Source organism: Oncorhynchus nerka, linkage group LG19 (genome assembly GCF_034236695.1).
Source record: "Oncorhynchus nerka isolate Pitt River linkage group LG19, Oner_Uvic_2.0, whole genome shotgun sequence".
In the NCBI taxonomy this organism is placed as follows: Eukaryota; Metazoa; Chordata; class Actinopteri; order Salmoniformes; family Salmonidae; genus Oncorhynchus; species Oncorhynchus nerka.
The window spans coordinates 41,185,358-41,200,357 of NC_088414.1; the positions used below are offsets into that span (position 1 = coordinate 41,185,358).

General features: G+C 49.7%; 1 protein-coding gene across 1 annotated transcript in view; it reads left to right on the forward strand.

Moving 5' to 3' along the window:
- LOC115126666 (neurobeachin-like) overlaps window positions 1–15,000 on the forward strand; it is a 182,957-nt gene that overhangs the window by 63,038 nt on the left and 104,919 nt on the right. Inside the window, exons 11-13 of the mRNA XM_065005054.1 lie at window positions 12,618–12,674; window positions 12,808–12,948; window positions 13,027–13,160. Of these exons, the coding sequence (XP_064861126.1) occupies window positions 12,618–12,674; window positions 12,808–12,948; window positions 13,027–13,160 (332 nt within the window). The remainder of the gene's footprint in view (window positions 1–12,617; window positions 12,675–12,807; window positions 12,949–13,026; window positions 13,161–15,000) is intronic.

Here is a 15,000-nt window from a genome sequence, read left to right on the forward strand (position 1 = left end):
GCTAGAGAGGGAGAGAGATGGAGAGCTAGAGAGGGAGAGAGATGGAGAGCTAGAGAGGGAGAGAGAGATGGAGAGCTAGAGAGGGAGAGAGATGGAGAGCTAGAGAGGGAGAGAGAGATGGAGAGCTAGAGAGGGAGAGAGATGGAGAGCTAGAGAGGGAGACAGATGGAGAGCTAGAGAGGGAGAGAGAGATGGAGAGCTAGAGGGAGAGAGAGATGGGGAGCTAGAGAGGGAGAGAGAGATGGAGAGCTAGAGAGGGAGAGAGAGATGGAGAGCTAGAGAGAGAGAGAGATGGAGAGCTAGAGAGGGAGAGAGATGGAGAGCTAGAGAGGGAGAGAGATGGAGAGCTAGAGAGAGAGAGAGATGGAGAGCTAGAGAGGGAGAGAGATGGAGAGCTAGAGAGGGAGAGAGATGGAGAGCTAGAGAGGGAGAGAGAGATGGAGAGCTAGAGAGGGAGAGAGAGATGGAGAGCTAGAGAGGGAGAGAGGGATAGAGAGCTAGAGAGAGAGATGGAGAGCTAGAGAGAGAGAGAGAGATGGAGAGCTAGAGAGGGAGAGATGGACATTTAAGACATTTAAGTCATTTAGCAGACGCTCTTATCCAGAGCGACTTACAAATTGGTGCTTTCACCTTATGACATCCAGTGGAACAGCCACTTTACAATAGTGCATCTAGGTCTTTTAAGGGGGGAGAAGGATTACTTTATCCTATCCTAGGTATTCCTTAAAGAGGTGGGGTTTCAGGTGTCTCCGGAAGGTGGTGATTGACTCCGCTGTCCTGGCGTCGTGAGGGAGTTTGTTCCACCATTGGGGGCCAGAGCAGCGAACAGTTTTGACTGGGCTGAGCGGGAACTGTACTTCCTCAGTGGTAGGGAGGCGAGCAGGCCAGAGGTGGATGAACGCAGTGCCCTTGTTTGGGTGTAGGGCCTGATCAGAGCCTGGAGGTACTGAGGTGCCGTTCCCCTCACAGCTCCGTAGGCAAGCACCATGGTCTTGTAGCGGATGCGAGCTTCAACTGGAAGCCAGTGGAGAGAGCGGAGGAGCGGGGTGACGTGAGAGAACTTGGGAAGGTTGAACACCAGACGGGCTGCGGCGTTCTGGATGAGTTGTAGGGGTTTAATGGCACAGGCAGGGAGCCCAGCCAACAGCGAGTTGCAGTAATCCAGACGGGAGATGACAAGTGCCTGGATTAGGACCTGCGCCGCTTCCTGTGTGAGGCAGGGTCGTACTCTGCGGATGTTGTAGAGCATGAACCTACAGGAACGGGCCACCGCCTTGATGTTATTTGAGAACAACAGGGTGTTGTCCAGGATCACGCCAAGGTTCTTAGCGCTCTGGGACGAGGACACAATGGAGTTGTCAACCGTGATGGCGAGATCATGGAACGGGCAGTCCTTCCCCGGGAGGAAGAGCAGCTCCGTCTTGCCGAGGTTCAGCTTGAGGTGATGATCCGTCATCCACACTGATATGTCTGCCAGACATGCAGAGATGCGATTCGCCACCTGGTCGTCAGAAGGGGGAAAGGAGAAGATTAATTGTGTGTCGTCTGCATAGCAAAGATAGGAGAGACCATGTGAGGTTATGACAGAGCCAAGTGACTTGGTGTATAGCGAGAATAGGAGAGGGCCTAGAACAGAGCCCTGGGGGACACCAGTGGTGAGAGCACGTGGTGAGGAGACGGATTCTCGCCACGCCACCTGGTAGGAGCGACCTGTCAGGTAGGACGCAATCCAAGCGTGGGCCGCGCCGGAGATGCCCAACTCGGAGAGGGTGGAGAGGAGGATCTGATGGTTCACAGTATCGAAGGCAGCCGATAGGTCTAGAAGGATGAGAGCAGAGGAGAGAGAGTTAGCTTTAGCAGTGCGGAGCGCCTCCGTGATACAGAGAAGAGCAGAGATGGGAGAGAGATGGAGAGCTAGAGAGGGCTAGAGAGCTAGAGAGCTAGAGAGCTAGAGAGGGAGAGAGATGGAGAGCTAGAGAGGGAGAGAGAGATGGAGAGGGAGAGAGAGATGGAGAGCTAGAGAGGGAGAGAGATGGAGAGCTAGAGAGGGAGAGAGATGGAGAGCTAGAGAGGGAGAGAGATGGAGAGCTAGAGAGGGAGAGAGATGGAGAGCTAGAGAGGGAGAGAGAGATGGAGAGCTAGAGAGGGAGATAGGGATGGAGAGCTAGAGAGAGAGAGAGAGAGAGATGGAGAGCTTGAGAGAGAGAGAGATGGAGAGCTAGAGAGGGAGAGAGATATGGAGAGCTAGAGAGGGAGAGAGAGATGGAGAGCTATAGAGAGAGAGAGAGAGAGATGGAGAGCTAGAGGGAGAGAGAGATGGAGAGCTAGAGAGGGAGAGAGAGATGGAGAGCTAGAGAGGGAGAGAGAGATGGAGAGCCAGAGAGGGAGAGAGAGATGGAGAGCTAGAGAGGGAGAGAGATGGAGAGCTAGAGAGGGAGAGAGATGGAGAGCTAGAGAGGGAGGGAGAGATGGAGAGCTAGAGAGGGAGAGAGAGATGGAGAGCTAGAGAGAGAGAGAGAGATGGAGAGCTAGAGAGGGAGAGAGAGATGGAGAGCTAGAGAGGGAGAGAGAGATGGAGAGCTAGAGAGGGAGAGAGATGGAGAGCTAGAGAGGGAGAGAGAGATGGAGAGCTAGAGAGGGAGAGAGATTGAGAGCTAGAGAGGGAGAGAGATGGAGAGCTAGAGAGGAAGAGAGAGATGGAGAGCTAGAGAGGGAGAGAGATGGAGAGCTAGAGAGGGAGAGAGATGGAGAGCTAGAGAGGGAGAGAGATGGAGAGCTAGAGAGAGAGAGAGAGATGGAGAGCTAGAGAGGGAGAGAGATGGAGAGCTAGAGAGGGAGAGAGATGGAGAGCTAGAGAGGGAGAGAGATGGAGAGCTAGAGAGGGAGAGAGAGATGGAGAGCTAGAGAGGGAGAGAGAGATGGAGAGCTAGAGAGAGAGAGAGAGATGGAGAGCTAGAGAGGGAGAGAGATGGAGAGCTAGAGAGGGAGAGAGATGGAGAGCTAGAGAGGGAGAGAGATGGAGAGCTAGAGAGGGAGAGAGATGGAGAGCTAGAGAGGGAGAGAGGATGGAGAGCTAGAGAGGGAGAGAGATGGAGAGCTAGAGAGGGAGAGAGAGATGGAGAGCTAGAGAGGGAGAGAGATGGAGAGCTAGAGAGGGAGAGATGGAGAGCTAGAGAGGGAGAGAGAGATGGAGAGCTAGAGGGAGAGAGAGATGGGGAGCTAGAGAGGGAGAGAGATGGAGAGCTAGAGAGGGAGAGAGATGGAGAGCTAGAGAGGGAGAGAGATGGAGAGCTAGAGAGGGAGAGAGATGGAGAGCTAGAGAGGGAGAGAGAGATGGAGAGCTAGAGAGGGAGAGAGAGATGGAGAGCTAGAGAGGGAGAGAGGGATAGAGAGCTAGAGAGAGAGATGGAGAGCTAGAGAGAGAGAGAGAGATGGAGAGCTAGAGAGGGAGAGAGAGATGGACATTTAAGACATTTAAGTCATTTAGCAGACGCTCTTATCCAGAGCGACTTACAAATTGGTGCTTTCACCTTATGACATCCAGTGGAACAGCCACTTTACAATAGTGCATCTAGGTCTTTTAAGGGGGGGGGAGAAGGATTACTTTATCCTATCCTAGGTATTCCTTAAAGAGGTGGGGTTTCAGGTGTCTCCGGAAGGTGGTGATTGACTCCGCTGTCCTGGCGTCGTGAGGGAGTTTGTTCCACCATTGGGGGGCCAGAGCAGCGAACAGTTTTGACTGGGCTGAGCGGGAACTGTACTTCCTCAGTGGTAGGGAGGCGAGCAGGCCAGAGGTGGATGAACGCAGTGCCCTTGTTTGGGTGTAGGGCCTGATCAGAGCCTGGAGGTACTGAGGTGCCGTTCCCCTCACAGCTCCGTAGGCAAGCACCATGGTCTTGTAGCGGATGCGAGCTTCAACTGGAAGCCAGTGGAGAGAGCGGAGGAGCGGGGTGACGTGAGAGAACTTGGGAAGGTTGAACACCAGACGGGCTGCGGCGTTCTGGATGAGTTGTAGGGGTTTAATGGCACAGGCAGGGAGCCCAGCCAACAGCGAGTTGCAGTAATCCAGACGGGAGATGACAAGTGCCTGAATTAGGACCTGCGCCGCTTCCTGTGTGAGGCAGGGTCGTACTCTGCGGATGTTGTAGAGCATGAACCTACAGGAACGGGCCACCGCCTTGATGTTATTTGAGAACAACAGGGTGTTGTCCAGGATCACGCCAAGGTTCTTAGCGCTCTGGGACGAGGACACAATGGAGTTGTCAACCGTGATGGCGAGATCATGGAACGGGCAGTCCTTCCCCGGGAGGAAGAGCAGCTCCGTCTTGCCGAGGTTCAGCTTGAGGTGATGATCCGTCATCCACACTGATATGTCTGCCAGACATGCAGAGATGCGATTCGCCACCTGGTCGTCAGAAGGGGGAAAGGAGAAGATGAATTGTGTGTCGTCTGCATAGCAAAGATAGGAGAGACCATGTGAGGTTATGACAGAGCCAAGTGACTTGGTGTATAGCGAGAATAGGAGAGGGCCTAGAACAGAGCCCTGGGGGACACCAGTGGTGAGAGCACGTGGTGAGGAGACGGATTCTCGCCACGCCACCTGGTAGGAGCGACCTGTCAGGTAGGACGCAATCCAAGCGTGGGCCGCGCCGGAGATGCCCAACTCGGAGAGGGTGGAGAGGAGGATCTGATGGTTCACAGTATCGAAGGCAGCCGATAGGTCTAGAAGGATGAGAGCAGAGGAGAGAGAGTTAGCTTTAGCAGTGCGGAGCGCCTCCGTGATACAGAGAAGAGCAGAGATGGGAGAGAGATGGAGAGCTAGAGAGGGCTAGAGAGCTAGAGAGCTAGAGAGGGAGAGAGATGGAGAGCTAGAGAGGGAGAGAGAGATGGAGAGGGAGAGAGAGATGGAGAGCTAGAGAGGGAGAGAGATGGAGAGCTAGAGAGGGAGAGAGATGGAGAGCTAGAGAGGGAGAGAGATGGAGAGCTAGAGAGGGAGAGAGAGATGGAGAGCTAGAGAGGGAGATAGGGATGGAGAGCTTGAGAGAGAGATAGATGGAGAGCTAGAGAGGGAGAGAGATATGGAGAGCTAGAGAGGGAGAGAGAGATGGAGAGCTATAGAGAGAGAGAGAGAGAGATGGAGAGCTAGAGGGAGAGAGAGATGGAGAGCTAGAGAGGGAGAGAGAGATGGAGAGCTAGAGAGGGAGAGAGATGGAGAGCTAGAGAGGGAGAGAGATGGAGAGCTAGAGAGGGAGGGAGAGATGGAGAGCTAGAGAGGGAGGGAGAGATGGAGAGAGAGACAGAGGGAGAGAGAGATGGAGAGTTAGAGAGAGACAGAGGGAGAGAGAGATGGAGAGAGAGACAGAGAGAGATGGAGAGCTAGAGAGAGACTGAGGGAGAGAGAGATGGAGAGCCAGAGAGGGAGAGAGAGATGGAGAGTTAGAGAGAGACAGAGAGAGAGACAGAAAGAGAGAGAGAGGGGGGGGGTGGAGAGAGGGAGAGAGGAGTGGAGAGAAATATAGATAATGAGAGGAAGTGAGAGGAGAGATGTGGGGAGAAAGAGAAAAAGAGAGGGGGAGATAGGAGAGAGGGGGATAGAAAGTGTGAGAAAGAGATGACATGTGAGAGGGGAGAGGTAAATCTTGAGTGAGAGAGAGGAGACAGAGAGAGATGAAGAAGAGATAGAGAGGGAGAGAGAGGAGAGAGCCCAATCCAATGGCATGTACCAGATGCTCAGCAGGCTCTGCTCACACTTACTGGTCTGATGCCAAGACACACGACTAACAACACTAGACACTATGGAACACAAAGCCTTCACTATCTCATCCTGGAATATCCAAGGCCTGAGGTCATCTGCCTTTGGCTTAAAGATCAGTAACCCAGATTTCATCAAAGAAATGCAGACAATGTCATCCTACAAGAAACATGGTGTAGAGGAGACAAACCCACTGGTTGCACTCTAGGTTACAGAGAGCTGGTAGTCCCATCCACCACACTACCAGGTGGGTGGTATAGAGGAGACAGACCCACTGGTTGCCCTCTAGGTTACAGAGAGCTGGTAGTCCCATCCACCAAACTACCAGGTGGGTGGTATAGAGGAGACAGACCCACTGGTTACCCTCTAGGTTACAGAGAGCTGGTAGTCCCTCCACCAAACTACCAGGTGGGTGGTATAGAGGAGACGGACCCACTGGTTACCCTCTAGGTTACAGAGAGCTGGTAGTCCCATCTACCAAACTACCAGGTGGGTGGTATAGAGGAGACAGACCCACTGGTTACCCTCTAGGTTACAGAGAGCTGGTAGTCCCTCCACCAAACTACCAGGTGGGTGGTATAGAGGAGACGGACCCACTGGTTACCCTCTAGGTTACAGAGAGCTGGTAGTCCCTCCACCAAACTACCAGGTGGGTGGTATAGAGGAGATGGACCCACTGGTTACCCTCTAGGTTACAGAGAGCTGGTAGTCCCTCCACCAAACTACCAGGTGGGTGGTATAGAGGAGACGGACCCACTGGTTACCCTCTAGGTTACAGAGAGCTGGTAGTCCCTCCACCACACTACCAGGTGGGTGGTATAGAGGAGACGGACCCACTGGTTACCCTCTAGGTTACAGAGAGCTGGTAGTCCATCCACCAAACTACCAGGTGGGTGGTATAGAGGAGACGGACCCACTGGTTACCCTCTAGGTTACAGAGAGCTGGTAGTCCCTCCACCAAACTACCAGGTGGGTGGTATAGAGGAGACAGACCCACTGGTTACCCTCTAGGTTACAGAGAGCTGGTAGTCCCATCTACCAAACTACCAGGTGGGTGGTATAGAGGAGACAGACCCACTGGTTACCCTCTAGGTTACAGAGAGCTGGTAGTCCCATCCACCAAACTACCAGGTGGGTGGTACAGAGGAGACGGACCCACTGGTTACCCTCTAGGTTACAGAGAGCTGGTAGTCCCTCCACCAAACTACCAGGTGGGTGGTATAGAGGAGACAGACCCACTGGTTACCCTCTAGGTTACAGAGAGCTGGTAGTCCCTCCACCAAACTACCCGGTGTGAAACAGGGACTCAGGGGGTATGCTAATTAGGTATTGATCGGACCTAACTCACTCAAAAGGAAATGATCTCAACAGAGAACAATGTCCTCCTGTGTGCTACCTATATCCCCCCACTAGAATCCCCATAATTTAAAGAAGACAGTTTCTCCATCCTGGAGGGGGAAATCAATCATTTCCAGGCCCAGGGACATGTACTAGTCTGTGGCGACCTAAATGCCAGAACTGGACAGAACCTGACACCCTCAGCACACAGGGGGACAAACACCTGCCTGGAGGTGACAGCATTCCCTCCCACATAGGCCCCCCTAGACACAACTATGACAACATAACCAACAAAAACGAGTCACAACTCCTGCAGCTCTGTCGCACGCTGGGTATGTACATAGTCAATGGTAGGCATCGAGGGGACTCCTATGGTAGGTACACCTATATCTCATCTCTTAGCAGTAGTACTGTAGACTACTTCATCACTGACCTCAACCCAGAGTCTCTCAGAGCGTTCACAGTCAGCCCACTGGCACCCCAATCAGACCACAGCAAAATAACACTACTTGAACAGAGCAATATTCAATCATGAGGCATGAAAGCCAAAGGAACTGAATAATATTAAGAAATGCTGTAGATGGAAGGGAAGTAGTGTAGAAACCTGTCAGAAAACTATTAGCCAACAACACATTCAACCCCTTTTAGACAACTTCCTGGACAAAATATTTCCCTGTAATGGTGAAGGTGTAAACTTGGCATTAGAAAACCTAAACAGGATATTTGACCTCTCAGCTTCACTATCAAATAAAACAAATTCAAGCAGACATCCTAAGAAAATCAATAACAATGACAAATGGTTTGATGAAGAATGCAAAAACCTAAGAAAGAAATGGAGAAACGCGTCCAACCAAAAATATAGAGACCCAGAAAACCTGAGTCTACGCCTTCACTATGGTGTATCCATTCATGGCCACGACCGTGGTGTGTGTGTTTGTGTGTGTGTGTGTGTGTGTGCGTGCGTTGCCTGTGTGTGTATGTGTGTGTGTGTGTGTGTGTGTGTGTGTGTGTGTGTGTGTGTGTGTGTGTGTGTGTGTGTGTGTGTGTGTGTGACCTAGCTGTCCTGCTGTTCTCCTTGCCGTAACCAATGGTGATTGATGATTGGAATGTTCTCATTCTGTCTTCCTGTGACCGAGTTCTACACACTCAGACATCACCTCAATGACTGGGAGTCAGACATCATCTCAATGACTGGGAGTCAGACATTATCTCAATGACTGGGAGTCAGACATCATCTCAATGACTGGGAGTCAGACATCATCTCAATGACTGGGAGTCAGACATCATGTCAATGACTGGGAGTCAGACATCATCTCAATGACTGGGAGTCAAACAGGCTGAGAGACTGGGAGTCAGACATCACCTCAATGACTGGGAGTCAGACATCACCTCAATGACTGGGAGTCAGACATCACCTCAATGACTGGGAGTCAGACATCACCTCAATGACTGGGACATCACCTCAATGACTGGGAGTCAGACATCACCTCAATGACTGGGAGTCAGACAGGCTGAGAGACTGGGAGTCAGACATCACCTCAATGACTGGGAGTCAGACATCACCTCAATGACTGGGAGTCAGACATCACCTCAATGACTGGGAGTCAGACATCACCTCAATGACTGGGAGTCAGACATCACCTCAATGACTGGGAGTCAGACATCATCCCAATGACTGGGAGTCAGACATCACCTCAATGACTGGGAGTCAGACATTATCTCAATGACTGGGAGTCAGACATCATGTCAATGACTGGGAGTCAGACATCATGTCAATAACTGGGAGTCAGACATCACCTCAATGACTGGGAGTCAGACAGGCTGAGAGACTGGGAGTCAGACATCACCTCAATGACTGGGAGTCAGACATCATCTCAATGACTGGGAGTCAGACATCACCTCAATGACTGGGAGTCAGACAGGCTGAGAGACTGGGAGTCAGACATCATCTCAATGACTGGGAGTCAGACAGGCTGAGAGACTGGGAGTCAGACATCATCTCAATGACTGGGAGTCAGACAGGCTGATAGACTGGGAGTCAGACATCATCTCAATGACTGGGAGTCAGACATCATCTCAATGACTGGGAGTCAGACATCACCTCAATGACTGGGAGTCAGACAGGCTGAGAGACTGGGAGTCAGACATCATCTCAATGACTGGGAGTCAGACATCATCTCAATGACTGGGAGTCAGACATCATGTCAATGACTGGGAGTCAGACATCATGTCAATGACTGGGAGTCAGACATCATGTCAATGACTGGGAGTCAGACATCATCTCAATGACTGGGAGTCACACAGGGCTTTTGACTTTCATGTGTCAGACATCATGTCAATGACTGGGAGTCAGACATCACCTCAATGACTGGGAGTCAGACATCATGTCAATGACTGGGAGTCAGACATCACCTCAATGACTGGGAGTCAGACATCATGTCAATGACTGGGAGTCAGACATCACCTCAATGACTGGGAGTCAGACATCACCTCAATGACTGGGAGTCAGACATCATCTCAATGACTGGGAGTCAGACATCATGTCAATGACTGGGAGTCAGACATCACCTCAATGACTGGGAGTCAGACATCACCTCAATGACTGGGAGTCAGACATCACCTCAATGACTGGGAGTCAGACATCACCTCAATGACTGGGAGTCAGACATCACCTCAATGACTGGGAGTCAGACAGGCTGAGAGACTGGGAGTCAGACATCACCTCAATGACTGGGAGTCAGACATCACCTCAATGACTGGGAGTCAGACATCACCTCAATGACTGGGAGTCAGACATCACCTCAATGACTGGGAGTCAGACATCACCTCAATGACTGGGAGTCAGACATCATCCCAATGACTGGGAGTCAGACATCACCTCAATGACTGGGAGTCAGACATTATCTCAATGACTGGGAGTCAGACATCATGTCAATGACTGGGAGTCAGACATCATGTCAATAACTGGGAGTCAGACATCACCTCAATGACTGGGAGTCAGACAGGCTGAGAGACTGGGAGTCAGACATCACCTCAATGACTGGGAGTCAGACATCATCTCAATGACTGGGAGTCAGACATCACCTCAATGACTGGGAGTCAGACAGGCTGAGAGACTGGGAGTCAGACATCATCTCAATGACTGGGAGTCAGACAGGCTGAGAGACTGGGAGTCAGACATCATCTCAATGACTGGGAGTCAGACAGGCTGATAGACTGGGAGTCAGACATCATCTCAATGACTGGGAGTCAGACATCATCTCAATGACTGGGAGTCAGACATCACCTCAATGACTGGGAGTCAGACAGGCTGAGAGACTGGGAGTCAGACATCATCTCAATGACTGGGAGTCAGACATCATCTCAATGACTGGGAGTCAGACATCATGTCAATGACTGGGAGTCAGACATCATGTCAATGACTGGGAGTCAGACATCATGTCAATGACTGGGAGTCAGACATCATCTCAATGACTGGGAGTCACACAGGGCTTTTGACTTTCATGTGTCAGACATCATGTCAATGACTGGGAGTCAGACATCACCTCAATGACTGGGAGTCAGACATCATGTCAATGACTGGGAGTCAGACATCACCTCAATGACTGGGAGTCAGACATCATGTCAATGACTGGGAGTCAGACATCACCTCAATGACTGGGAGTCAGACATCACCTCAATGACTGGGAGTCAGACATCATCTCAATGACTGGGAGTCAGACATCATGTCAATGACTGGGAGTCAGACATCACCTCAATGACTGGGAGTCAGACATCACCTCAATGACTGGGAGTCAGACATCACCTCAATGACTGGGAGTCAGACATCACCTCAATGACTGGGAGTCAGACATCATCTCAATGACTGGGAGTCAGACATCACCTCAATTACTGGGAGTCAGACATCACCTCAATGACTGGGAGTCAGACATCACCTCAATTACTGGGAGTCAGTCAGGCCTTGTGTGTGTATTTGATTGTCTTTGTGAGGTGTAAGAGGCTTTAGACAGACCTTATTTAAATAGTATGATATGATAAATTGATAGTCTACATTCATATAATAATATATTACAATAATACTGACTTTCATATAATAATATATTACAGTAATACTGACATACATATGATAATATATTACAGTAATACTGACTTTCATATGATAATATATTACAGTAATACTGACTTTCATATGATAATATATTACAGTAATACTGACATTCATATGATAATATATTACAGTAATACTGACTTTCATATGATAATATATTACAATATATTCTACATTCACATGACAATGCCAGGTAATCATTCCTTTTGAAGTCATTATCCTCCAATGATAATGTTGACTGTAATCTGTCAGACCTGTCCAATTACTTAACATCTTCTACGGTAATATACCGTAATAGTTTAACCAGTTTACAGCCAAGAGCACTCCGATGGTTTCTAATTTAATTTAAAGAGATATCAGGTCTTTAACCTTTATCTATAGTGGAGATATCATCTCTTCTTCCTGTATCTGCTCTAATTGAATCATATGCTCCTCCTCTTTTGTCCTGCCGTTGTTAGATGACTTTGCCATGCTGGGTGAATTTGCCGCGCACCTGAACACACATGTACACACACACACGCGCGCACACACACACACGCAGGCACGCACGCACACACACACACACACACACAGACACGCACACACACACACACACACACACATACACACACAGACACACACACATACACACACAGACACACACACACACACAGACACATACGCACACAGACACACACAGACACACACACACACTCCATTCTATTTCACTTCCTTTCTGTCCCTGCCCTTTCTGTTTCTGGGAGGAATTCATAAGTGACTTGTGTTTTCTGTTCGTATTGGTGATGTCAGAGTGTCTTAGTTATACGACCTTGACTCAACTCTCTCTCTCTCTTCCTCCCCTTTCCCCTCCCTCTCCTCCCTGTCTCTCTCTCTTCCACCCCTTTCCCCTCCCTCTCCTCCCTGTCTCTCTCCCTTCCTCCCCCTTTCCCCTCCCTCTCCTCCCTGTCTCTCTCCCTTCCTCCACCTTTCCCCTCCCTCTCCCTCACCTCCTTTCCTCCCCCTTTCCCCTCCCTCACCTCCCTGTCTCTCTCCCTTCCACCCCTTTCCCCTCCCTCTCCTCCCTGTCTCTCTCCCTTCCTCCCCCTTTCCCCTCCCTCTCCTCCCTGTCTCTCTCCCTTCCTCCCCCTTTCCCCTCCCTCTCCTCCCTGTCTCTCTTCCTTCCTCCCCCTTTCCCCTCCCTCCCTTTCTCTTTTCTCTCCTCCCCTCTCCCTTCTCCCTTTCACTCCTATCTTCCCTCTCTTTCTCCCTCCCTACCCGCCCCATCTCTCTCCCTTTCCCCTCCCTGTCCCTCACCTCCCTGTCTCTCTCCCTTCCTCCCTCCTTCCCTCTCTCTCCGCTCTTTCCCCCTCTCTCCCTCTCCTGACCCCTCACCTTTCCACCCACCCCCACCCTCCTTCCTCTCTCCTCTCACTCCTGTAGAGCACCTTTAAGTTTAAGTCGGAGAGTGATATTCACCTGGCCGAGCACCATAAGCAGGTAGGCAGGTCATTGAGGAACAGTTTTACATACGGTATGTGGTTGTCTTACCTAGCTATCATAAGATGAACAAGTGCCTCTGGGTAAGAGACGTCTGTTAAACGACTGAAATGTGTCGTGTAATGTACTGCAGGTCCTGTATGACGGGAAGCAGGCCAGCTCCATCTCTTTCACCTACAACGCCAAGGCCACCGACGCACAGCTCTGTCTGGAGTCATCGCCCAGAGAGAACGCATCCATCTTCGTTCACTCACCACACGCACTCATGCTGCAGGTTAGTGGGGTGTGTGTGTGTGTTTGTGTGTTTGTGTGTATGTGTGTGTGTCCTAACAGTGTGTTCTCTCATGTCTAGGATGTGAAGGCCATAGTGACCCACTCCATCCACAGTGCCATCCATTCTATAGGAGGGATTCAGGTCCTCTTCCCTCTCTTCTCACAACTGGACTACAGACAACTCAACGACAGCTCTGTGGACACCAGCGTGTGGTGAGTAGGAGGCAGGGAGGAGGGAGAGAGGGGGGAGAGAAGGAGAGAGGGGGAGAGAAGGAGGGAGGGGGAGAGAAGGAGAGGGGGAGAGAAGGAGAGAGGGGGAGAGAAGGAGAGAGGGGAGAGAGAAGGAGCGAGGGGGAGAGAAGGAGCGAGAGGGAGAGAAAGAGAGAGGGGGAGAGAAGGAGAGAGGGGAGAGAAGGAGAGAGGGGAGATAAGGAGAGAGGGGGAGAGAGGGGGAGAGAAGGAGAGAGGGGGAGATAAGGAGAGAGGGGGAGAGAAGGAGAGAGGGGGAGATGTGGAGAGAAGGAGAGAGGGGGGAGAGGGAGGAGACAGACAGACAACTGACCTCTACTATGGTTAATACTTCATGGCTTGTATAAAGACAGGGAGACACAGGGAGGCCAGACAGAGGGATAAATAGACAGAGGGGGATATATATATATATATATAAATATAGAGAGAGAGAGTTTTAGGAGAGAGAGGTCAGACAGAGGGGGGAGATAGAGAGAGTTTCAGGGAGAGAGAGAGACAGAGAGAAAGGTGGGGATATACAAAGATTTTTTCATACTGTCCTCTTAAGAATAATGCAGGACTATTTTGACAGGCTCAAAGTGATGGAGAATAAGGAGTAGGCCTGGTAGTCGCTCTCTCTCTCTCTCTCTCTCTCTCTCTCTCTCTCTGTCTCTCAGTCATTGTCTCTCTGTCTGTCTCTGTCTCTCTCTCTCTGTCTCTCTCTCTCGCTCTCTCTCTCTGTCTCGGTCTCTCTCTCTCTCTCTCTCTCTCTCTGTCTGTCTCTCAGTCGCTGTCTCTCTGTCTGTCTCGGTCTCTCTCTCGCTCTCTCTCTCTCTCTGTTGTATCTCCCTTTCTCTCTGTCGTCAACACACTCTGTGTTTCCAAAGTCCCAACCCCCCATTGTGTCATTAGTAAACCTGTAGAAAGACATGGGGTGAATCCTCTACATATTTAATGGCTCAGCAAAGCAATGTGTTTTTCTAGTTGGAAATACAGTACTATATCTCAACACTGTTACAGTACTATATATCTACACTGTTACAGTACTATATCTCTACACGGTTACAGTACTATATCTCTACACTGTTACAGTACTATATCTCTACACTGTTACAGTACTATATCTCTACACGGTTACAGTACTATATCTCTACACGGTTACAGTACTATATCTCTACACTGTTACAGTACTATATCTCTACACGGTTACAGTACTATATCTCTACACTGTTACAGTACTATATCTCTACACTGTTACAGTACTATATCTCTACACGGTTACAGTACTATATCTCTACACTGTTACAGTACTATAATACCACACTGTTCCAGTACTATATCTCTACACTGTTACAGTACTAAAATACTACACTGTTACAGTACTATATCTCTACACTGTTACAGTACTATATCTCTACACTGTTACAGTACTATATCTCTACACTGTTACAGTACTAAAATAATACACTGTTGCAGTACTATAATACTACACTGTTACAGTACTATAATACTACACTGTTACAGTACTATATCTCTACACTGTTACAGTACTATATCTCTACACTGTTACAGTACTAAAATACTACACTGTTACAGTACTATAATACTACACTGTTACAGTACTATAATACTACACTGTTACAGTACTATATCTCTACACTGTTACAGTACTATATCTCTACACTGTTACAGTACTATATCTCTACACTGTTACAGTACTATATCTCTACACGGTTACAGTACTATATCTCTACACAGTTACAGTACTATATCTCTACACTGTTACAGTACTATAATACCACACTGTTACAGTACTAAAATACTA